Below are 23,937 nucleotides of genomic sequence, written 5' to 3'. Positions count from 1 at the left end.
AGTAGTCCTTAATTCATATTTTATTTAAAGAATATCAATATTATTATATTAAATGTTATATACTAAATTTTTCTATAAATAATTTGAACAATATATATATATATATATATATATATTAAAGTAAGATGAAATAAATAGGGGTAGTCACTGTATTTTTGACGTCAGCTACTCTTACTAAACTATTGAACAGCTACATTCTCTCAAAGGATTTTGTGACACGAGAATAAGAAAATCCAAAAACATTAAAACAAAGTAAAATATTTGTATGATAAGACACAAAATTTTTATATATTATTTAAAATATATTTATTATTTAATTATTTTTATTTTTATATTTTTTATTTTTGTGAGAGGTCTTAAATCTTGAAGAATTCCTCTTAGTAAAGTGTTTACAAAATATATTTACACAGTATGTGATGTGATAGTGTACTAATAGTATAGTAGTATTAGTATGAATAAAATACAGAGCGAATTTAGAAAATCCATGAGAAGTGTCCTTGGAGGCGCTTGCAAGTTGCAACAACAAGTCACATGTGTGAGCGTGTGTGACCTTAAGAATAACAACAAAAACACTTCCCCACCCAAATGAGTAATCACCCACACTTGCAGGTAATTGTAGTTTGTTAGCACCAAAAGGAATGCATGTGGAACACACCTCACACACACTGCCATTTAATTAACCTAATTCTTTTAGGACCCCACGACCGACACTCCCAATTTCATTTCCATCCTTTCAAGCAAAACATTATTATTCTCCTATCCCTTAAATTTTTTCCCTCTCTTTTGTTTTTTTAACCTTTTTCACATTATTATAATACTACACATCACTCCTTTCTTGCACCGCACCTCACTATATGTGTGCCATCCCTAATCATTTCTGACCCGTTCCTCCCCCTTTCTCTTTTTAAACTCTCTCTAAACATTGCTTCGTAGAGAGGCAAATACTATTAAGTGGGGGGTGCAAAAATGAAGCTCAATTTCGCGGGAGGAGTAAGTGCTCTATGCACTCTGCTTCTTTGTCTTGCTATTTCTCTTTTCCACATTACTGAAGCTGAAGATCCCTATAGATTCTTCAACTGGAATGTTACTTATGGAGACATTTACCCACTTGGAGTTCGCCAAAGGGTGTGTGTGTCTTAATCTCACTTTTTCATGCTTTTGTTTTTTTCCTATATTATAAATATAGTAGTATACTATGTTTCACTTTCAATTTCATATAATCAAATCAAATCAAATCCGTCTTTATTTTATAATATTTTATTTTTGCAGGGTATATTGATCAATGGACAATTTCCCGGTCCAGACATTCATTCTGTTACAAACGACAACCTCATCATCAATGTCTTCAACAGTTTGGATGAACCCTTTCTCATCTCTTGGTATCATCCCTTCCTTTCTTCTCTGTTCTAACATTACCATTAATTAGCCTTTTCAATGTGCCATTTTTTATTTTTTATTTTTTTTATACTATTTGTAATTAATAAAAAAAAAAACTAAAAACATCATATCATACAATAATTAAAACTCAAGCTTATGATTAGAGTTTTTATTTTTATATAAATAATTAAAGTTCTTTGTACTAATGTTGACATACTTAGGGGTATGTTTGATGTTGATGTCGGTTACATTATCTATCATAAAAAAATTCAAAAGACAACTCTCCCCCACTTTGGATGTTTGTTAATAGAGAAATTATGTGATGTGACTCTAGCTGAAAAGTGGCAACATTAAAGTTTCCCATGTGCCGGATCAAATGTGTGGACACTGGACACGGATCCAGATCTGGTTCACTTTAATTTTTTGAATAAATTAAAAATACTTTTTATTTATTACATTTTCTTATTAACAAGGCAAAAAAAGCACATGATATGTTACAAGGTCACAAGCTTAATGGAATTCGGTATTAATGTTAGTGATAGGGAATGATGTTGATCTAAGTAATAATTTTGGGATATGGGATAACAAGAAAGCAACCAATATGGTACATTGTCGGATTTATGTGGTAGTAGTAGTAACTAGTAGTAAAAGGAGAAAAGGAAATTGAAGGAAGTTTCCAGAATTAGTGTTTTAAAGTTGTTGGTTGTGTAAGGTTGAATGTTATGGCCCATCCATTTACCTTCTACTATTTCTCGCTGGATTCCATTATAGCTTACCACCTACTCTATCTCGGTTTGTTCAAAATCACGCGCTAGTTTTTAATTTAAAAATAAATATTTTTAATTATTGTCATACGAGAATGATTTTCATACATTATTCTCGGTGTAAAGGTGTTAACACCGTTATAGTTCGCATTCAATCATTTATATGGCCAGTAAAAGTCAAATATTTCAAAGATGATTGATTGATTTATAGTGTAAAAATTCAAATTATCAATAGTATATAAATTAGATTTGTTTTATAAAACAATACAAGTTGTAACTTTAAATTTAAAAAAAAAATATTTTTAGTTATTTATTATTATTACACGAGGATGTTGATGGAAAGTTACAATTACTTTTTACGATTGTTTTTTGAAAACTTTACTAGTTACTTTTAATGATTGTTAAAAAATTATTATTTTAAGATTTATTTTTAAAAAAAAATATATAATTCCAAAAATGTTGGGTTTAATTGAAGTCTTGTAGTATTGAATAGATAAGATTGGTAGTACGTAGAAGTAAGATTAAAGTTTGGAATACTGATGGGTGCAGGAATGGTATACAGCAGAGAAGAAACTCATTCGAAGATGGTGTTTTTGGAACAACATGCCCCATCCCACCAGGGAGGAACTTTACTTACATACTTCAAGTGAAGGATCAAATTGGAAGCTTTTACTATTTTCCATCTCTTTCATTTCACAAAGCAGCTGGTGGTTTTGGTGGCATTAGGATACTCAGTAGGCCCAGAATTCCAGTCCCTTTTCCTGATCCTGATGGTGATTACACTGTCCTTATTGGAGATTGGTACAAATCCAACCATACGGTAACAATTAACTATCCTTTTCCTCATTATTCACATCACTTTTCTTTAAATACTTAAATTAACTGTCAATTTTGTCATTCTAATCCCCTCATTAATTATAATACTAGTTTGTCACATATACTTTCCATTGAAATGCAACTTTCCATTAACCAAAAACATTATTATCAAACATGCATTTATTAATAAAGATTCGTTTAGTAAAATTATTAGTAATTTGGAACAAGGGAGTGTCGCGAAAAAATTATTATTTTGCTACTTTATAATATTAATTCATTTTAGAATATACTTTTAAAAATAGGATGATGTAATAAAATAATAACTCTCATTAGTACCAGTTGCTGGCTGTGGCCTGTGGGTATAAACATTACATACTCCTCTAAACTAGTAATATTTTAATTAGTTAAAGAAGTAGGATTAACTTCAATCGTACGTTTACTCAAAAAAAAAAAAACTTCAGTGATAAGTAAGGAATGGTTCGAATGGTAAAAGTAGAGTACTACTTTCTTATCACTCAATTACTCAATTTTTCTGTGGTTTAGTCTTTAGTCCCCACTCCTACCCCATTCTTTTTAAAATATAAATGACGCGTTCAATAATTGAAAAATGTTATCATTACTCAATCAGAGATTCGGAAGTAGTAACTGATTTGCTGCGTAGCTCAGAGTTACAAAGTGGTTGCTGGCCACATGTGCAATGCAATAATAAGAAAGGGGCGCAGATTTCACATTCATCCCTCAAAAAATTCTTATGGAGATTTTTAATTTAATAGTGGTGAAAATTTGTTTGGCGACAACCAAATGCATTTAATCGTTCATGAAAATGGCATTTATTTCTTTTTTGTTATTGAGTTGTGTGCCAAGGGTAACCTATCTTCTTCATCTATCTAACCAAGGACTCATTTAATAATACATCTTTGCCAAATTGACAAGCGGTGATCACTCATCTCAGTCTGTCTTCGCCTATGTTTGGGATACGGTAGAGTTGTCAAAATCTTTTGCAAAAGCTACAATTTGTAGTTTTTGAAAATTACGGCGACTCGTGTAATTCTGATAACTCTATTGTGATGTCAAACATGCACGAATTCATCAATTTCAAATTACATATTTTATGCAATACTTATACAACACCAGTATTAGTTGTTTACGTTGTATAGCATCTAGGGATGAAAATAGGTCAGACTGTCGACCGACAGGAGCTTATGTCCTAGCCTACGACATGTTCAGGCATAAGTTATAGACTTGGGCTTAACATTTTCAATGTAGGTTAGACTCAAGTCTTGCAAAGCCGAATTCAACTTAGCCTATTTTCATTCCTAATATTATCGATGTATTTATGAAAACCAGATCATACTTTCACCTTGTTAGTGCATGTTTTATTTAACTTGGTTCAAAATTTATACACTACTATTTTTAAATCAACTAAATAATGTGGTAATATATCATTGGATTTGTGTAAATTTTTTACATTAATAGTGGATATAAATATAAAATATTTAAACCATTAATGTAAGCATTTTTCTAATTTGATTTATGTATATGTTATTTTTCAATCCAATTGTATTGTCTGAATAAATTGTATAGTATGGTATTTTTTCAATTCTATTACTTTAAAAATATATTAGTAATAAGCATTGTTTTCTTTTTATGAAAATATATTGTTTGAGATAAATTTTTTTACACGGTCAATATAAAAAATTTTATACTATAAACAAACCACTCAAACGTATGACTTTAAGTGTTTTTAATTAACTGTTGGTTATGATTGACGATCAATGTAAAAATCTTTGACTGTGATGGTGTATATAAATAAATTAAATCCATAAGTGTTAAGGTACCTTTATGTATAAGGAATTTGGGTCTATTTGTTACAATATTTTAATATAAAACTAATAATAATCACTTTTAAGAGTTGACAACTTGTTTATTATCATCTAAAAAAAATTAAAATCTAAAATCTCCTTAAAATGATTAACTGTTTTGAGTTGTTTAAAAAATCATTTTGAATAAATGATTTTTAAAAAACATTATTCTCTTTATACTAAACAAACACAAAATATATTCTACTTTTCCTAAGAATATATAAAAAAAAATAAAAAGGATCTAGAAATTAATGTTTGTATCTAGGTAAATCATTTATAAAAAAAAATCAATTAATAATCTAAAAAATTATTTGTTGTCACTTATTTTTTAATCTAAACAAATTGGCCAATACCCCAAAGTAAATGTTGTGTTGATGATATGCAGACTCTGAAAGCTCATCTTGATAAGGGAAAGAAGTTGCCTATTCCTGATGGAATCCTCATCAATGGTCGTGGACCTAATGAGATATCTTTCAACGTAGAACAAGGTATGTAATGTACCCCCATCTTATCACTAGTATCATTAAATTAAATCAAAACATATAGTTTTACGAGAAAAAAGAAGATATGTTGTAAACTAGTTTTCCTGTGACATCCAATAAAATCAGATAATGCGGTAATTTTTTTTTAAAAACAGTTACAATGTATAGTTATATGAGAAAAAAGATATGCAGGTAAACTCAATGACGTCCAATAAAAATACTCTAAAATAGAGTATGTAGTAGTTTTTTAAAACAACAAGTGGTTATAATATATACATACTACTAGAGTTCATTAGTTTTTTTTTTTGACCCAGAGTTCATTAGTTATATATACTATACATAAATAAATAAACAATCTTGTTTTTATAATACTTTTGATTTGTACACAACAGGAAAGACTTACAGGCTTAGGATATCAAATGTGGGATTGCAACATTCCCTTAACTTCCGCATTCAGAATCACAAATTGAAGCTTGTAGAAGTGGAAGGAACACACACACTTCAAACTACTTACTCATCACTTGATGTTCATGTGGGGCAATCTTATTCAGTGCTAGTAACTGCAGATCAACCTTCTCAAGATTACTACATTGTGGTTTCCACAAGATTCTCCTCTAAGATTCTCACCACCACTGGAGTACTTCGATATAGCAACTCTGCAGGCCCGGTATCTGGCCCACCTCCTGGTGGACCTACAATTCAAATTGATTGGTCTTTGAACCAGGCCCGATCGATCAGGTATTCAATATTGTTGTTCTACTGCCAATCTACTGCAATCTACTGCCAATTTGGTCATGAAATTGCAATCTACTGCCAATTTGGTCCCTTAAAACTAGAGAAATTTGTTAATAATTCTCAATTACATTACTCTCTGGACAATTTCGTAAACTAAAATGGTTGTTTTGATCAAAGATTTGTAATTTTATATACTATTTGAAAAATATTAATTCATAATTTGGAGACTAAATAAATTGATTGTTCCCTACAATACCATAATATTAAGGGTCTCTTGGCTTCCTACGTTTCCTGTTTTCATTTCTACAGATAAGATAAACATCAGAGAAGAGATTATGTAATGAAAGTGCATTTGCTTTAGTGTTTCTAGAAATACATTCTCTTATAGGAACATGGATTCCTAGTTGTCACTGATTGCACACATTCACGCAGTCAATGGCTGTAAGGAAACCAAATCTATAATCAATTTATTACAAAGGAAATTCTATAATCAAATTTCATTCCAACCACCCAAATACAAAACAAACATAAAAAATGAAAAATGTTCTTAGAAAATAAATGAGGCTTAACTTGCTTGTATATTTCATTTAGTGCATGAAATGATTATTATGACTCAAACTTTGATCCATAATTTCAGGACTAACCTTACAGCAAGTGGACCTAGGCCTAATCCACAAGGGTCCTACCATTATGGTCTCATAAACACAACAAAGACCATCATTCTGTCTAGTTCTCCTGGTCAAGTTAATGGCAAGCAAAGATATGCAATTAACAGTGTGTCTTATGTTGCCCCGGACACTCCTCTTAAGCTTGCCGACTACTTCAAAATCTCCGGTGTTTTTCGTGTCGGAAGCATATCTGACAGACCCACTGGTGGTGGCATCTATCTCGACACATCTGTCCTGCAAGCTGATTACCGATCTTTCGTCGAGATTGTCTTCCAAAACAACGAAAACATCATTCAGAGCTATCATCTTGATGGCTACTCTTTCTTTGTGGTTGGGTGAGCACACTGCACATATAACATTTTCTCATGCTTCAATTTAATGCTTATTATTTATTTACTTATGTTTAATATCTTAGATTTCTTTAAACAATCCTTATTTGTAATGCATTTGTAACATATTTTTACTTTTTTTCAAAAAGTATATGAAAAACCAGGTTACTAATATTATGCTGGTTTAAACATTTTCAATATGTAGTATGGATGGAGGACAGTGGACCACTGCTAGCAGAAACCAGTATAATCTCCGAGACGCGGTGGCGCGTTGCACCACTCAGGTGAGAATCATATGTTCCCTTTGTTCCAAAATAATCGTCGTTATAGCAAGAGTGAATTTTTTTTAACTAATGCAAACTTTGATTTTGTTAAGGTATATCCCTATTCATGGACTGCTATTTATGTTGCACTGGACAACGTTGGAATGTGGAACTTGAGGTCCGAATTTTGGGCACGACAGTACCTTGGCCAACAATTTTATCTGCGCGTTTACACGACATCAACTTCAATCAGAGACGAATTTCCTATTCCAAAGAACGCGCTTCTCTGCGGCAAGGCGAGCGGGAGACACACTCGACCCATTTGAGCTAGAGAAGGCATTCTAGCTTTAGAAAATCGTGAAAAGTAGTTAACTTATCTACTTCTAATTTTATCGTTGGGTGTTTCAAATATATGTTACTAGTGTTTTTAAACCCGTGTCTCACACGGGTTATATGTTGGGGGTTCAGATTCCAACGTTTGAATTTGAGTGACCTCAACTCGAGGTCACATTCTTTCTCAGCCAAACAAAATATTATATATGTTCTTTGTATTATCTAGAATTTTACTATAGTATCATTATTATTATAAAGTAAGGTGTGACACGGATTGTGGAAATTGGTATTTTACACTGAGTTGAGCAAACGATTCATTTGTTGTACGGAATGTAGAACTATGTGATTTCAATTGCTATTTATGCATATATTCTTTCTACTTCTGCAATGTTTTGTTGCAGCATTCTGAATTATTCATGATTTTGAAGCTTAGCCATGATCAATGCAAGAGAAATTTGAATTAATAACCACTAGCAGATAATTGTAAACAAGATTATTTCGTTAATATTATTATGTAAGATAAGATAATTGCTTATAAAAAAAATGTTAGGTATTTTGTTAAGAATTTAGAGGTAAAAAAAAAAATTGAACATTGTGCAATTTAAACTTTGGAATTGTTGAAAACGGGATTTTCCGTTCAAAATTTGTCTTTTATTTATTTATTTATTTATTTATTTCAATAAGTGCTCTAAGGACGGTCGATAGCATAACACTTTTTATTTTTCTATCAAACACAAACCAAATCAATGTAATATGTTAGACTAAATTTTATAATTCAAAATTCCAACATTTTAACTCAATTGAAAGTATATATATATATATATATATATATATATATATATATATTCTCGTACAGTGTTAATTGATTTTGTGGGTTGGAAATCATAAACTTTAATTACTCCAGAATTTTATCATGTTGATTTAGATTCAATCCAATATCCATATTGATCAGAATTGACCGGTATCTATGATATCATTTGATTTACTAATATCTATAAAATTTGTTTTTGTTTGAAAAGTAAAATTGAAATTTAACAATTTTTGAAACAATTATAAATGATTGATGTAGTTCAAATGAAATTTTAATTATATTCAATAAATAGTTAATTAATATATCAAATGTGAAAACTCATTAGTATAATTTTATTAAACATGAATTCGAAATTAACTAACTACAATTTGTAATTATTTATAAAAAAAAAATTGAAATTGATTAATTATCTATTAGTTAACAACTATTTACACTGTGTTAACCACTTAAAAAAATAATCCCAAAATATCTCTGAATTTTAGTTGTAGAAAAATCAATTCGATCCTTGTTTTTCCTTAAAAATCTAAAGTGAATATTAATGATTTTGCCATTTTGGGATGATGTCCAAGTACATTGCATCACGATTCTAAGTGCATATAGTATGAGTTTCTCATCAAACAAAAAATTTATGTTAATTTCCTGCAGTCGTGTGGAAACTTCAAAGAATCCTTATCCCTGTGGACCTGTGACTCTCTCTGTAAGAGTAACCCCAATTTCCTCCCATTTGTCTCAATCATATCAAACTATATTTAACCTTTATATGATTAAATGTGATTAATTTCCATGATCGATCTTCCAGGTTAGTCTAGATGGCTGATTCATCGGAATTCGACCCTGCACTCGCACTTTCTCACAAATTCCCCGATGTATGTTACTCTCTTTTTCCTTAATATTCTTCATTTCGCTTTTCTCTTTTTTGTTTTTTTAGATTTTTGTACACAAACTGTTTGTAGAAGTGTCATATTCATAACAATACCCAAAACCATATTATTATTCTTATTATAAAACAAATTAGCTTACAAAAATGAAAAATAAAAAAAGTGGTGTCTAAGGTCTTCATGTGTGGAATATTCCAATAGAATCTTTTTGCTTTTATCTTTTTTTGCTTTTCAGTAATATGTCTTGTAGCACCTAGAATTATGATTGAAGTCATGTACGCTTGACACGAGTGACACATGTAGTTTTATTAAATTTCTTCTACTTTTCAAATTATTATGTATCAGTGTTACGTTTAGTGTCTGTGTCACTGCTTCTTAGCTTCCTGTTGATACTAAATGAATTCTAAGGTTCTGTTTTTGTTTTGACTGCATGGAATGGAATTCAGACCACCCACTCTTATACTGAAAGGTAAGCCAAACTTTTAATAACATTAACAAAAAAGATGAAATTGTATTATGATTTGAGTAAACATGATTTAAATACATGTTCAACAGAGATGTGGCACTTTATGCCTTAGGCATAGGAGCATGTGCATCCGATGCTGTCGATGAAGATGAACTTAAATTTGTTTACCATGAAAATGGTCAGGAATTTATCAAGGTATCGTTTAATTTCAAACTGTTATGGGTAAATGTTTACTTTAGTATATTTATTTTTTCTCCTGTAACATAAAATTCATGTCTATTTATTCTCGTGTAAGTGTAACCCTAAATGATCATAATTTTGTTAGGATTTTGCTACTTTTAAAGTATTCTTGGTATATGTTTAATGTAACACAATCTGCTTCAACCTTAACTTATCACAAGATGTTGTTAATAGTAGTAATTCATGGTCCTAGGATAGAAAAGTGAATGATACCATGAAAAAGTTCAGAGAAGATGGATCTCATGATTTTGGAATTGCTCTGCAATTTCATTATGATTTGTTACTGAACTATTACACTGAGTGAGATAAACCAAGAGAAAAAGCTAGGATCTCTCTAACTCTACCATGCTGGCATAACTAACTTAAGCCACACAATAAAAACTTTTGCCAATTGGATCAGTCAGAAACTTCATAATATAACTCTATTATAGTCCCTGTTGAGACAGTATTGTTGCAAAATATCTGACTCATGCATTATTTTCTGCTATTTAGGTCTTGCCTACGTTTGCTGCTATACTTTCACTCGGATCCATACCTAGTGGTATTGATCTCCCGGGCTTGCAGTGAGTGCCGCTCACTACTCTCAATATGTCTGTGCTTACACTTCATGTATTTGTTCTATGGATGAATGTATATGTATAGTATTAATTCTTAACTTTTATACTTCATTTTCTGTTGAATTGAATAGTTGATCTTCATTTTTTTGTCTCTTCTGATATTTAACCAAAAGTAGAACTTTATGTATGACAGATATGATCCACGTCTTTTGCTTCATGGACAACAATACATAGAGTTGTACAAACCATTTCCTTCCAGCTGCCATGTATGGTTTATAATTAATATTTTGCATACTGGAAGCTTAAATTGAATTTTTAACTAATGATTTATTATTCTAATTTTAGCTCAATACACCAAAATTTCAAATGAAATTCACAGGAACATCGAAGTGGTAGTAGATGTAAATGAAATTTAATGTAGATAGAGGCTTCCATCTTCTAAAAATGAAGAATCCTTTATTAATACGTCTGACTTATCATCATTTCTATGCATATGTGAAATAGTTGCCTTTTCATCGTGGCGTTAACATTCCATTATGAGTTATAGTGAGAATAGTATACTAAAACCACATTTACTTGAGAAGAATGAGCTGTTGATTGTCTTTAATTAAAATGAGGTTAAAAAGATATGAGGCATGTTAGTGATAAAGATTATGTTTTGTGTAATTAAATTTAATATCTATCTTATTGGTATCAATCCTTTTTAACACAGAATATCTCCCCCTTCCACACCAGACCTTTATAACTATGATATTCTGAAATAGTTGTAAATTTTGTCTGCATGCTCAGGTTAATATCTAGTTGTTTTCTCTTTATCTTCATATATAGGCTGACAATATATCTTTTGTTGTTACAGATACAAAATAAAGTCAGTCTCGCAGGATTGCATGACAAAGGTTGAATTGCAAAAACTGTTTTCACTTAATGATCTGCTGTGCATGTGTTTGTTGTACAGTTTCACTTTCACATCTTTGAAAAATATATATCTTATGTATGTGTACAACAACAAGCCTTATCTCACTAAGTAGGGTCGGCTACATACATGGATCAAATGGCTACATGTCAATTTTTTTATTCCCTTTACTCCTATGTTCTTCTTAAAGATGTGATGTTGCCTTAAATTTCAGGCAAAGCAGCAATTTTAGAGATTGAAACAAAAAGTTATGAGAAAGAGTCCGGCGATTTGTTATGCATGAACCGGTAAAGCTTAAAACACTCCTTTTAATATTTTGTTACACTCACACTCTAATAGTAAGTTGCTTGCAGGACAACAGTCTATCTACGTGGTGCTGGTGGTTTCTCAAAGTCATCTAGTCCATTTTCTTACTCAAACTACCCTTTAAATCAGACCTCAGCTGTAAAAATTCCTGAAAGCAAACCATTTTCAGTGTTTGAGGATCGTACCCACCCATCTCAGGCATGTTATAGCTATTCAATTCTGTTTGGAAAAAAATGGCTTGTTCATTTGCAACATTTCCCTCCTTTTCCTTGAGGCTTTACATTTTCCTAAATGGTTTAGTTGATAGTCTAATGTACAGTCTTATATCATTTAGGCGTCAGTTTGTCTAAAAGCTGCTGATATGCTTTATTCTGAATCTCTGTACAAATTCTGAATGTCTTTTCTGTTTGGCAGGCATTGCTCTACAGACTATCCGGTGATTACAATCCTCTGCATTCAGATCCTCTGATTGCAAAGGTTGCCGGGTTAGTACTCTCATCCTGTCTTCTGAATGCCGGCAGATCATTCAATACTCGAAACAATAAATTATATTTTAAATTTCTGGTGTGCTTGTTGAATTGGGTCAATGAGAATATTCCCTTCTTAAAGCCATGAGGTCTTTGTTTGAAGTGAAGAGGATTGATCATATGATATGAATTAAATACATAGACACGTTGGTTATATAGCATTTTAAGATATAAAACTATCAGTTTATGACTATTCTTTTTCTGGTCATTTTCAATCATATGGATTTACTCAATTGTATGACTAATTGAATGTTTTAAACCAATTGCCAAAGATTCTCGCAGCCAATATTGCATGGATTGTGCACATTAGGGTTTGCAGTTAGGGCAATCGTCAAAAACATATGCAAAGGAGATCCCGACATGATAAAAAGCATAACTGGCCGATTTCTTCTACACGTCTACCCTGGAGAAACTCTTGTTACCGAGATGTGGCTTGAAGGCTCGAGGTAGGTTCACTGTGTTACATTCATAATTATTTTCTACTATACCTTTCTAACATAGTACTTTTGTTCCCTAAAGTTTCTTGCTGTCATATTCAAATGCACGCAAAATTCAGATTCATCTTATAAGTTAAAAAATTTAAATTGTGTAGGGTAATTTATAGGACTGTGGTGAAAGAAAGAAAACGGTCAGTCCTTTCTGGCTCTGTTGTTCTACGTGGTTTGAATTCATCACTCTGAAGAGGTTCAAATGGATGTAGCTCGATAATAATGTCCAGTTATTTATGTTTGCAATAATGCCTAAATGCACTGAAGACAATTTTTAAATGTAACAGTGATAAATGTTAAAAAATGCATATTTGAATAGAATATTAAGTTACTTACAGTACTAAAGTAAACGTATGGCTTAACTTTGCCCTGATTCATATTCCATGCTTTCTGTCATACAATTACATATAAACTAACATGAATTTATTATTACAGTTCAAATCATTCATATACCCCTTCGTTTTCCAATGTGTCGTGTGGTATATAATGTTTTAGAAATAATGTATACATATTAGATTACATAATATGGTTGAAAAACAATAATTAATCTTAATTTGAAAATTAGAAATGACATCTAGTTTGAGATAATATTTTTATGATTAGTAAGTATTAAATTTAAGTTTGACTTAATTAATTTTTTACCCCTATAGTTTGGGACGCTGAACATCTTTGAGCCAATAAAGTTTCCCCATTTTCAAATTAAGTTAATATGGTCCTGTTGTCTATTTCTTTAATCTAAACCCCTCAAATTAATTTTTTAGCACGATTTTTGATAGATTTGTGATCTAAAATCATTTTTAATTAAACTGGAAACTAGTAAAAATTTGATAAAATTTGAAGTATTATATTTGAAGATGAGAAAACTTGGGATTTTTATATTGTACAAAATTTGTTAGTTGATTCAATATGTGAAAGTTTTTAATAGATTATGAAAATTTGAGAGATTTAAATAAATGAAAAGTGTGTTTACCAATGCAATTACGCAAATGTTAAAAGATAAATTTACTGATAAATCACCTGAATTCTACTCTTTTGGTGATGCTGGTGAGTCAAATGAGATAAAGAAAATAGATTATGTACTTGTAACATTTCCCGCATTTTAACCTAGGATAGAGATTAGATGGCTTGAATTTCAAGGTGCATGAATTTGATTTGATGAAGTTAAAGTATGTGTTGTTTGGTCTCATGATAGTATTGATCATTAATCAGAATCCACTTGATTTAATGACTGCATTGTTTCCCAACTACAAATAACCGAATCCAACATAGTAAATCTTAGATATTGTTTTGACGTACCTATTCATTTTGAAATCTAGTTCTTAATTTGCAATTCACCTTATTGAAGAAGCACTTTCTACTTACCATTGTGGCTCTTGGATTGATCATATCAGCAAGATAAGGACACAAACATTAACTAATCAATTGTATCCCTTGGTGCTAAAAATAAAATCCTATATAGGATTTTTCATTGCTTCGGTTGTCAAATGCCGATTATATCTTTATACACAGTTACCAGATATTGCGGAGAAGCACAATACATCCCTGTGCTTTTGCTCTTGGTACATAATTCTTAATCACACGTTTCCTTCTCCACTGTCGCAGTGATTGCTAGCGAATGCTTCAAACAACATTCATCTTAGAGCTTAGTCTTTTTACATGCTTTAAAATTTTCTTGTTAAAAAAAATGGTCATTTTTGTCAAAGTTTTTTTTACCCTCTACTTACTAAGGGAATGGGGTCTTAGTAATTTACGTTTGGCCGAGAGATAAATAAAGTTTACTAATGACTAACCTCCTACACCATAGGGCAAATATGGGCCGATTTATTTAGCTTTTGTGAGAGCCAAAAATCAATTTTAGGTGGAGCTCCCTTGAAATTTTGATTTTGTACTCTCATATTTAGACATACTCCATATTTGTAATTTTTGTCTATAATTTTTTAAAATACTCTCGTGATCAATACTAAGTAAAAGTAATTTGGACAATTCAACACATACTCCTTTTAAAAATCTGGAAAAAGTTTTTTTGTCCATTGAAATTCTTGAATCAGAAAATTCATTATTTGAATTTTCTGATAATTATTTGTAAATTCGTTTTTAAAATTTCCAGTAGTTATTTTCTATCCAGAAAATTTATTTTTAAATTTTTCAATTAACAAAGTAACTACATAAAAAATCATGAATTTTTTTGGTTACAAATAACTACCGAAAATTTCATTTTTAAAATTTTTGGATTTGAAAATTTACCATATGAATTTTCCGGTTTCTAAATTTTTTTTTGTCTATCGGATGTTTCAAACGCGAAATGTTTGATAAACTTAATTTTTTTACAAACCAGATATTTCAAAAACGAAGAATTTGATAAATAAATATTTTTCTTAACTTTTTTTTGTTTACCAAAGTTTCAAAGATAAAAAGTTTATTAGAAAAAAAAATTCAGAAATTTGATAGGTAAAAAACAGATGCAAATTTTTTCAAAGAAACCAAGTTAAAATGAGAGGTAAAATTGAATTTTTAAAAAAAATGTACGGGTAGAGGTTAAAGGGAGTGGGTATCATATCTAATTTTTAGCTTTCTTTTATCAAAATCAATTTTCACAGACCAAAAAGGTGATTGTTTGTTCCAAATTATAAAATAAGTAAATTTTGACGACCAATTATTTAAAATTTATTTTTATATAAATTTTAAAACATAAGTCATTGTGTTTGTTAATTTTTATTAAAATTCAAATCAACAGCTTCACATTTAAAACCATTTTGAAATGATTTTTAGATTCTAATTTTTTAAAAACAATAATAACAAACATAAAAACTCCTAAAAGTGATTACTGTTAATAACAAACAAAAAAATTAAAAATAAGTTGTAACAAACATTTGCTCATTCTTAGACCTAAAACAAACAAGCTATGATTAGTTGCAAATCCATGTCATATAGATACCCCTCAGGATAAAAAATATACGAAAAATTAAATCTTGTGTAATTCAATCAAATTTAATGATATTATTTTATTAACATTATTGAATTAATTTAAATTTCACTCTGTGTAACCCTTTACAATAATTTTTTAATTACAAACAAAAAATATCAACCACTACTCTTTTTTTTATCATAAATACGGTTTTAAATAGTTTTGAACATGGATTATAACATCAGCATTTAATAAATGCATAACTTGATCGGAGTACAATACCTCGGATATTTTTTTTGGTAACAATACCTGGATATGACATCCATAAATAGATACCACACCAATTTCTCAAGTACCAATGTTTTTTAACAATTTCAAATATTAATTGAGAAAAAAATCGAAATAAATGATTGACAATCGCATGTTCAAGATGTTTTCTTGTAAGAAGTGAAGAACAGATATATAAATTGGTACGGCAGTAGAGCCTGAAAGAAACTAATATTCTTATCTCTACTTTTGTGAACCAGTGAGCTCTATTCAATCCAATGCACTTCTAACATTTTAGCCATAAAACTGTACCGATCAGCAGCTTCATCGATCTGTCAAAAAATACATATAATCAACTTGAGACATTAAATATATAAAATATAGAAAAAGGAAAAAACAACCTAAAACCATAATTGTTTACCATTTTCTGTGTTGGACGACCCGCTCCATGTCCGGCCTTGCAGTCGATGCGGCCAATTATAGGGTTTGTCTGGGGACTTTTCTCCAAACTATTACATAGTACATACTGCATGGTCTGATAACAACTCGAAATGTGTTAGAGAGATAAGAAAAGAAGAAAAAGGATGCAGCAGCTAGTTGTTAATTTATTTAGTTTATAACAACTTATTATGTAGTTTGTACCACGATTCAATAAATATAAGTTGTGTTTTCAATCTACGTATTATTATATGACACTAACCGCTAATAGCTTCAATGAGTGTAGCGGCACAACTCGATCATCATGATCTGCCGTCAACAACATGGTGGATGGGTATTGAATTGACTGGTCAGGATGCTGTTCCCACGGTCTCCGGACATTATGTAATGGTGAGTACCTAGAGCAGTAGATAATAGAAACATCAAATTTTCAAAACACACCAACCAAAATTGCATATCCAAACGATAGAAAACCACAGGAGTTCATGAAGCAATCTGTCTTTCAAAACATGGTTGACAAACAATAGGATGAAAGCAGATATATTATTTACTTTTTTCCCCAAATGAACCACAAAATATGATGATTAAATGATGATGAGAATCCTCAACTTATGCCAGGAAAGAATTATGAATACCATGCAGTCCATGCTGCTTAAGTATTGTGAATTTAAACCAACCTATCATTCACCCTAATGAATATTTACGGAACTGTTACATCGTTGTCATGACAAAACCATGCCATCCTATATAAAAATAACTCTGGTCCAACGGCACTGTCTCTTCTGTAAATATTGTAATAGTAACTTGCCTATCAGACCGGAACATGAATGTGCAGCTCATGAACTCCAGCAAAAGAAAACAAAAATCAAAATGGATATGATATCAGGGACCAAGGGCAGTGAGAGTACAAAAGTCCAACAATGGGATTGTCTCAAGATATTTAAGTTCTGAGAGATGTTTTTTGGATATGTACTATATATATATATATTTCCTATTTCTCTGTCTACTACTCTATTATGCACTAATATTATGAGAACTCTAGCCATATGTCCGTCAATTAAATACTGGTAAAAAGCAGTCTCCATCCATCAGCCTATGTGAATTGTTCAAACCTGGCCCTATCACTAACATGTTTCCACCAACACCACTTAATGATAATTTGCTGCTGATAAATACAAGAAAATAACGTATTTAGATATAGAACTTCATTCATAAAATATTGAAACTTATCCTTGATATTTCAGGATAAGGTAAAACTTGCTTACTTGATTAGCCAATGAAACTCTTTCTCCTTGTCTGCACAACCATAATCTGAGGTCCAAGCATGACCTGAATAACGATTCAGAATCAATGAATAAGTGACATTTGTTTAAACAAACTACTGGACATAACAAATCTAAACAAACCTATGGTAAATTTGTGGAACCGTAGCATGTCCATAACGCCAACATGAGCCAATGCGCAGCCAAAGAGATCAGGTCTCTGTACAGAAAAAGAGGGAAGAGGAAATCTAGCATAAATAAAGAGCTGTTAAATGGAATGGAAAGTGTGGCCTAAAAATGCAAAAACAAAACAAATGAACCAGACCTGATTTATACAAGCACCAACAAGAAGTCCGCCGTTGCTTCCACCTTCAATGCATAACTTTCGGGGTTGGGTATAACCAGTAGATATAAGGTATTCGGCTGCAGATATGAAGTCATCAAAGCAATTCTGTTTTCTTGCAAGGGAACCTGCATTATGCCATTCCTCCCCATATTCTCCACCACCACGAATATTTGCAATGCAGTACACAACACCTAAATGTTTTGTGAGTACAATGCGACTAACACTGAAGGACGGTGTAATACTGATGTTAAAACCACCATATCCATATAAAAGGCACGGGTGCGAACCATCCAAAACAATATCCCTTTTGGCAACAATGAACATTGGGATCTTGGTACCATCTTTACTAGGGACAAAAACCTGAAATTTGGAAATTACATCAAAGATTAGAACAACCAAGTCAAGCAACAACGATACACACTCAAAGAGATAGTATGCCTGTACTCATATGGACTAGAGGAATTAAAAACAGCCCATTCAATAATGTGACACTTTTGCATGCCTGTTTTCGTACCGAGTAAAGGAATAGTGTAACGACTATGCAGCATCAGAGATTTTTTATGTACCTGATTGACATGAAATTCAGAGCGATCAAACCCAGGGACCGCAATTTCACGCAGTATCTTCAGATCAGGAACCCCTGTTCCCAGGTTGCACTGATAGACGATACCAGGAGTTAGAAAGCTTGTAAAGCTAATGAAAACCACATTATCTTCGCGCCGTGCAGAAATCTCATAAACTGTGCCAATGTCAATTGGCAGTTGATGCAGCAAGGAACCTGTTTTTAAATCTCTTACTTGTAGAAGATGCTTCACATCACTCAAGTAACTTACTATCAGTTGGTTACCATTCACAGCACATGCTGACTCAAGTACATCTTTTTCAGACTCTCGGAGAACATCAGCCCAAGCGTTTGGTTTCTTCAAATCTACTCGGACTAGTTTATATTTTGGAGCATCTTTATTAGTTAAAAATGTAAACACAGTGTCATCATTTGCAATGTAATCATACTTTGCATCAAAATTATCGATTAGTTTGACGAAAGGGAGGGGGGAGTTTTCACTCCGAAAGTTTTCCAGTACGCTGGGTTGATCATACATGTCATAGTAGTAAAGTTTGTTAACTGGATCACACCCTTCTCCAATATAGAGGAGGAGATACTGCATCATCAAATCATCAACAAAAACAGAATCAGATTCATGGGAAATTTAAAACCATATGCAGAAAGTTCATTACAGCCATTTAAAATCAAGTTATACTCCCATTCCTTGGCTTACAAATTCATGAATTTATATTTCTTACAACCTTCCACATTAATATGTGATGAATATATCTTCTGTAAGAATTAGATATACTAAAATTACATAACAATGAGTTGCTTACCTTGATCGGTTGTTAAATACTTCCTTCAGTCCTAAATACAAGATAAAGTTTGGTAAACAGAAGTTGATGTTTTTGTCCAAAATTTGGATCAAATACATCAACTTTTATACACCTAACTTTCTCTAACATTTAGGACCGGAGGAAGTAAGAATTTTCAAAAATATTAGAATAAATATTGAGATCTTTACCGCAAGACACTTCAAGAAAGAGAGATTATATTGACCTAGCACATTTTATCACAGTTATATCCTATAGTATTAATACTCGGTCACATTTTATCACACTTCACATGACAATGGTGCAGAAATAATGAAAATAATGCAAAGCAATATAGTAGAGACGCATGTTGCATAAGAGACTACTCAAGCAAGAAACTTTAATGCTAAATCAGAGAGATCTAAAACAATGTCCCCTAAAAAATATGGAGCAGAGCATAAAACAGTGAATCGTCAAATACATTGACATTGGTAAAATCACTGAAAGCGCATATAAATCAGTTATACGTTTTCTTATTCTGTATGCACATATAAAGAATACAGACAATTCAGATAATTCTAAATCAATGACAATAATACAGCACCTTCCCATCATCAGTAACAACTCCCCCCACAGTATATTTAGGGTTTGCAAGATCTTTCCAGCACAAAATATCTTCTGATTGATCCGTACCCAGAAAATGATAATAGAGCTCGTGATAAAGGTTAGAGTTTGTTTCAGTCCCAGCATCTACCACTTCTCCCTCTCTACAGTGTAAAAGCAGAATAACTTATTCAAATTTCATTTCAACAGAACATAAAAATAATCCTACCAAGTACCATCATACATTAACATTATCTATTTACAAGATGTCAAGATCTCCATATAGATAATACCAATTTGAATCATCTTTGACTAGGACTATCAAATTGATGACCACACACTCCATATTTATACTTAGCTAAAGTTGCAAGTCAAATTCAATTGCAAACCATGCACTTCCTGGAAACAGTGTAACATAACTTACTTGGGTGCTGGATAGCGGCTATAAAAGAATCCTTTGCTATCATGTGTCCAACTAATGGAGGAAAATTTAACCTGAAGCAAAACATTAACAGTCATCAATGGCCTTTCAGTATGCCCATTTTAATTTCAAGCAAAGGCACAATGCGTTACTCACCCATGATAAAGTATCAGGCTCAACATTTTGGTCCTTGATATGCATAACTTTTATAGTCACCCAATCGCTACCGCTGGAACTTAGCGCATAAGCCAGGTACTTGGCATCTTCACTCACTGAATATGTGCTCAACGCTACAGTTCCGTCCTCGCTTAAAGCATTAAGGTCAAGCAAAACCTCTGGCTCTCCCTCCAAGCTGTCCTGAAAAATGAAAAGATAACCGAATCCGATGAATTGAAAACCAACCAGGGAATTAATGATATATGAATCACTAACACAGACACAACACATAACACTCATGGACAGATTGCCTGGTCATAGATGTTGAAGTATCTTCAAATTTTTGGTATATAATCGTATAATTTTTGTAATCTTTAATTTTTTGCAATTTTTTATGAGCAGATGTTAGTAAATTACTGGATTAGGTTAGTTTCCAATGTTTGAGCCCCAAACCTCCAAATTAGGACTCAAAACTCTTTCGGCGTCTCTCGGCTCATCAATTAAGTTATCTACCATGGGACTCTTAAGTCTAACAATCTCTTTATTTTATCGCATATGTATCGATATATTTTTGACACAAACATTTAAAGTATTTAATCTTGCTCTCACTATTAAAATGTATGGATCCATCTCTGAAAAATGAAAGCGATTGAGGTAACTATAAGTGTCAGTGTTGCATAGGCATCTAAGATCCATAGGTGTCTGGCACTAAACACACCTTCAATTTGAAGTGTAAGTTATGCATAGGTAATGATTCAATTCAAGTAAATAGTGTGAAAGCAATAGCAAATTACCTGAACATAGAGAATGTTCTGTGGCTGAAGACCAGTGTTATGGAAGTAAAAGTACTTGTCAGCTCGTTTAAAAGGAGCATCATAACGAGGATGATCAAATAGCTTTGTGATTGTTTCGTTAAGCTTTGGTCTAGTTTCGCATTTTTTAATCACGGAATTGGTGAGTTGAACTTGTTTTTCAACAAACTCTTTCACTTCTTCAGCATCAGGATCTTCGAGCCTTCAAAATAGAAAGAAAAAGAAAATGAGAATTGAATTGAGCAACGAAAATGAACGATTGAAATTGTTGAGTTAATTATTACCATCGATAGGGGTCGGAGATTTTGACGCCGTGATAGTGATCGACGATAGAGTCGTCTCTGCGAGTAGAGGGATATTGCAAGGGTTCGTTTAGGGTAGCCATGCTATGGTATTGCGAAGAAGATGAAGAAAACAATGATAGAATTGTGAACGAAGGTAGACGTTAAATAATTCATAAAATTACTGATTTCTCATAGTAACATTTCGGATATCACTATTCCCTCTCTCCCACTTAATCTATATTCTATTCATCACTGAGATAAATAATAATAATAATATGCTGAAAAGTAAAAAGTAGAAATATAATCTTTATTTGGACTTTCGCCCTCTCTTATTTATCTTGACAATAGTGCAATTATCATTTTGAAAGTTTAAAATTTGATTTTCTTTATGTAAAATTTGTTGTTTTTTATTATTATTATTTTTTATGGATTTTGTTTATTACTTAATGATTGTTCTAATTATAATTTTATTGTCTTTCCACATATATTAATAAAAATATACAAGAAGTTAGTATATCAATTTTATATATTGATGTTCTTAAAATATCTTTTATATATAAATACATTTAATTTTTGTTTTTAAAAATAAATTTTAAATAGTATTAATAAATTGTATGTTTTAAATATAAATAAATTTTACGTTTAAAAAGATAATAACGAATGTACTAAATCATTTGAAAGGGTGATTATATTTCTTTTTTAAAAATCTCAAATGAAGTTTATAATAAAGAATATAGGTAGTAGTGATATAATTGAAAAATAATAATAATAATAATGATAATAAATATTATATAAAAAATTAATAAAATAATGCATTTCGAGATAGTTTTTTTTTAATATGTCATATAGTCTTTATCCGAATATTATGCAGTAATTATTATTTTTGTGGCCAAAAAAAAGTATTATGTAATTATTGTAATCAATCACTCTTTTCATTGTGTTTAAATGTTATTTATATCATCTCTGTTGTTAGTTATAAACATTATTTAAGGAAAACAAATTGTCCTTAGATATAAATTATTTTTAAATTACTAGTTACATTTACTTTTTCTTTAAATATATTAACTTATTTTAGAATATAAAAAATCAAGTTAAATATGTTAAAATATTAAAAAATACATTAAATTTATTGTCTACTTTTACAATAAATATAGAAAAAGAGTGGATGTTTATTGGTCATTTTTCGTATAGTTTATTTACTTTTTTCAATAACATTTAAGTATTAAATGTACTATTCCAGTAAAAAGTAGTTAAGATTATTGACAATACAATAGTTAATTTTTCATTAAACTTTGAAAATAATATTTTTATTTTTCAATCGAAATATCTATACTAAGATTAAATGAGACTTGTTTTATAAGTAAAATGTACATATATCGATTTTTTAAAAAGTTTTTTTCTCTCGTGCATTTCACAATAAATATAATAATAATAATAATAATAATAATAATAATTTAAAATTTATGAACCAAAAATAAATTCAAACTATTTTTTTTGAAATACACATTAAAATTGCTGATTTCATTTCTCTTTACATGTAACAAACTTACTTGATATATAAATAGTAATTAATTAAAAAAAAAAACAAATCAAATAGCTATACAAATAAAAATATAAAAATAATAATTTCTATTCAATAATATAAATATTTACATTATTATCTTAAATGATAAATTTGGCATAATTAAGGAAATGAAAAAAATTATATTCTTTACTGCAATTGATTTCTTTAACAATTTTAAATTTTGAAAATACTTTCAACGTGCAATAGCAAATTCCCAGATAACAATAAATAATAAATGTTACCTTTAATTAGAAAAATATACTCCCGCATAAATAATAAATTCAAATTATAGCAATAGTTTTAGTCAATTAAAGTATAATTTTTCATTGAATTTATATGGAGAAGAGAAGATGTGAAAAAGAAAATGTAGGGAAACAGTGTTTATTATTTATCATTTATCACTTGATATAATTTGATAATACACAATACGACGTTTCTCATTATTTATTTTTTCATGTATTTAACTTTTTTCTTATATATTAATTTGTATTGTTGATTATATGATGCGTTTGTTTTTTATTTGACCATCTAACTAGCAGATAATATTCATAAAGATTGAATTGTGGAAGAAAAAGTAGAGTTTAGATTCATGGAGAGGAAAAAAAGAATTATTTGAAATCAAGATCCTTCTATATGAAAGAAATAAACATGATGGTAGTCACCATTAATCCATTTAGAAAATAGATGCCAAATGTGATCACGAAA

General features: G+C 30.7%; 3 protein-coding genes across 4 annotated transcripts; 2 read left to right on the top strand and 1 right to left on the bottom strand.

Annotated features, from left to right (window-relative positions):
• The first annotated feature begins 833 nt into the window (after positions 1-833).
• Positions 834-8,008, top strand: LOC101492328 (L-ascorbate oxidase homolog). The gene is made up of 8 exons (XM_004500839.4): positions 834-1,125; positions 1,270-1,379; positions 2,691-2,961; positions 5,205-5,307; positions 5,694-6,039; positions 6,674-7,039; positions 7,239-7,317; positions 7,410-8,008. The coding sequence occupies exons 1-8, from the start codon at positions 967-969 to the stop codon at positions 7,620-7,622; spliced, it is 1,647 nt and encodes a 548-aa protein (XP_004500896.1). The 5' UTR covers positions 834-966; the 3' UTR covers positions 7,623-8,008.
• Positions 8,009-8,997: 989 nt separating this feature from the next.
• LOC101492992 (enoyl-CoA hydratase 2, peroxisomal) lies at positions 8,998-13,192 on the top strand. 2 transcript variants are annotated; one of them, XM_004500841.4, is made up of 12 exons: positions 8,998-9,137; positions 9,240-9,306; positions 9,765-9,787; positions 9,874-9,979; positions 10,517-10,587; positions 10,775-10,847; positions 11,438-11,477; positions 11,709-11,781; positions 11,848-11,998; positions 12,215-12,285; positions 12,600-12,773; positions 12,920-13,192. In XM_004500841.4, exons 2-12 carry the CDS (start codon positions 9,250-9,252, stop codon positions 13,005-13,007), a joined length of 927 nt encoding a protein of 308 aa, XP_004500898.1. In that variant the 5' UTR covers positions 8,998-9,137; positions 9,240-9,249; the 3' UTR covers positions 13,008-13,192. The 2 variants fall into 2 exon arrangements, with proteins under 2 accessions (XP_004500898.1, XP_073224252.1); XM_073368151.1 differs by having other exon boundaries at positions 9,033-9,143.
• A 2,757-nt stretch (positions 13,193-15,949) lies between these two features.
• On the bottom strand, positions 15,950-21,847 carry LOC101493325 (uncharacterized). The gene is made up of 12 exons (XM_004500842.4): positions 21,669-21,847; positions 21,367-21,586; positions 20,573-20,773; positions 20,420-20,490; positions 19,997-20,159; positions 18,600-19,193; positions 18,013-18,393; positions 17,832-17,907; positions 17,691-17,754; positions 16,688-16,823; positions 16,409-16,522; positions 15,950-16,319 (listed from the first exon to the last, which is right to left on the bottom strand). The coding sequence occupies exons 1-12, from the start codon at positions 21,767-21,769 to the stop codon at positions 16,254-16,256; spliced, it is 2,187 nt and encodes a 728-aa protein (XP_004500899.1). The 5' UTR covers positions 21,770-21,847; the 3' UTR covers positions 15,950-16,253.
• Positions 21,848-23,937: the final 2,090 nt, after the last annotated feature.

The sequence above is a fragment of the Cicer arietinum genome, chromosome 5, assembly GCF_000331145.2.
Source record: "Cicer arietinum cultivar CDC Frontier isolate Library 1 chromosome 5, Cicar.CDCFrontier_v2.0, whole genome shotgun sequence".
NCBI lineage: Eukaryota > Viridiplantae > Streptophyta > Magnoliopsida > Fabales > Fabaceae > Cicer > Cicer arietinum.
Note: the sequence above shows the minus strand (reverse complement) of the source record. Positions and strands in the feature narration are given on the sequence as shown.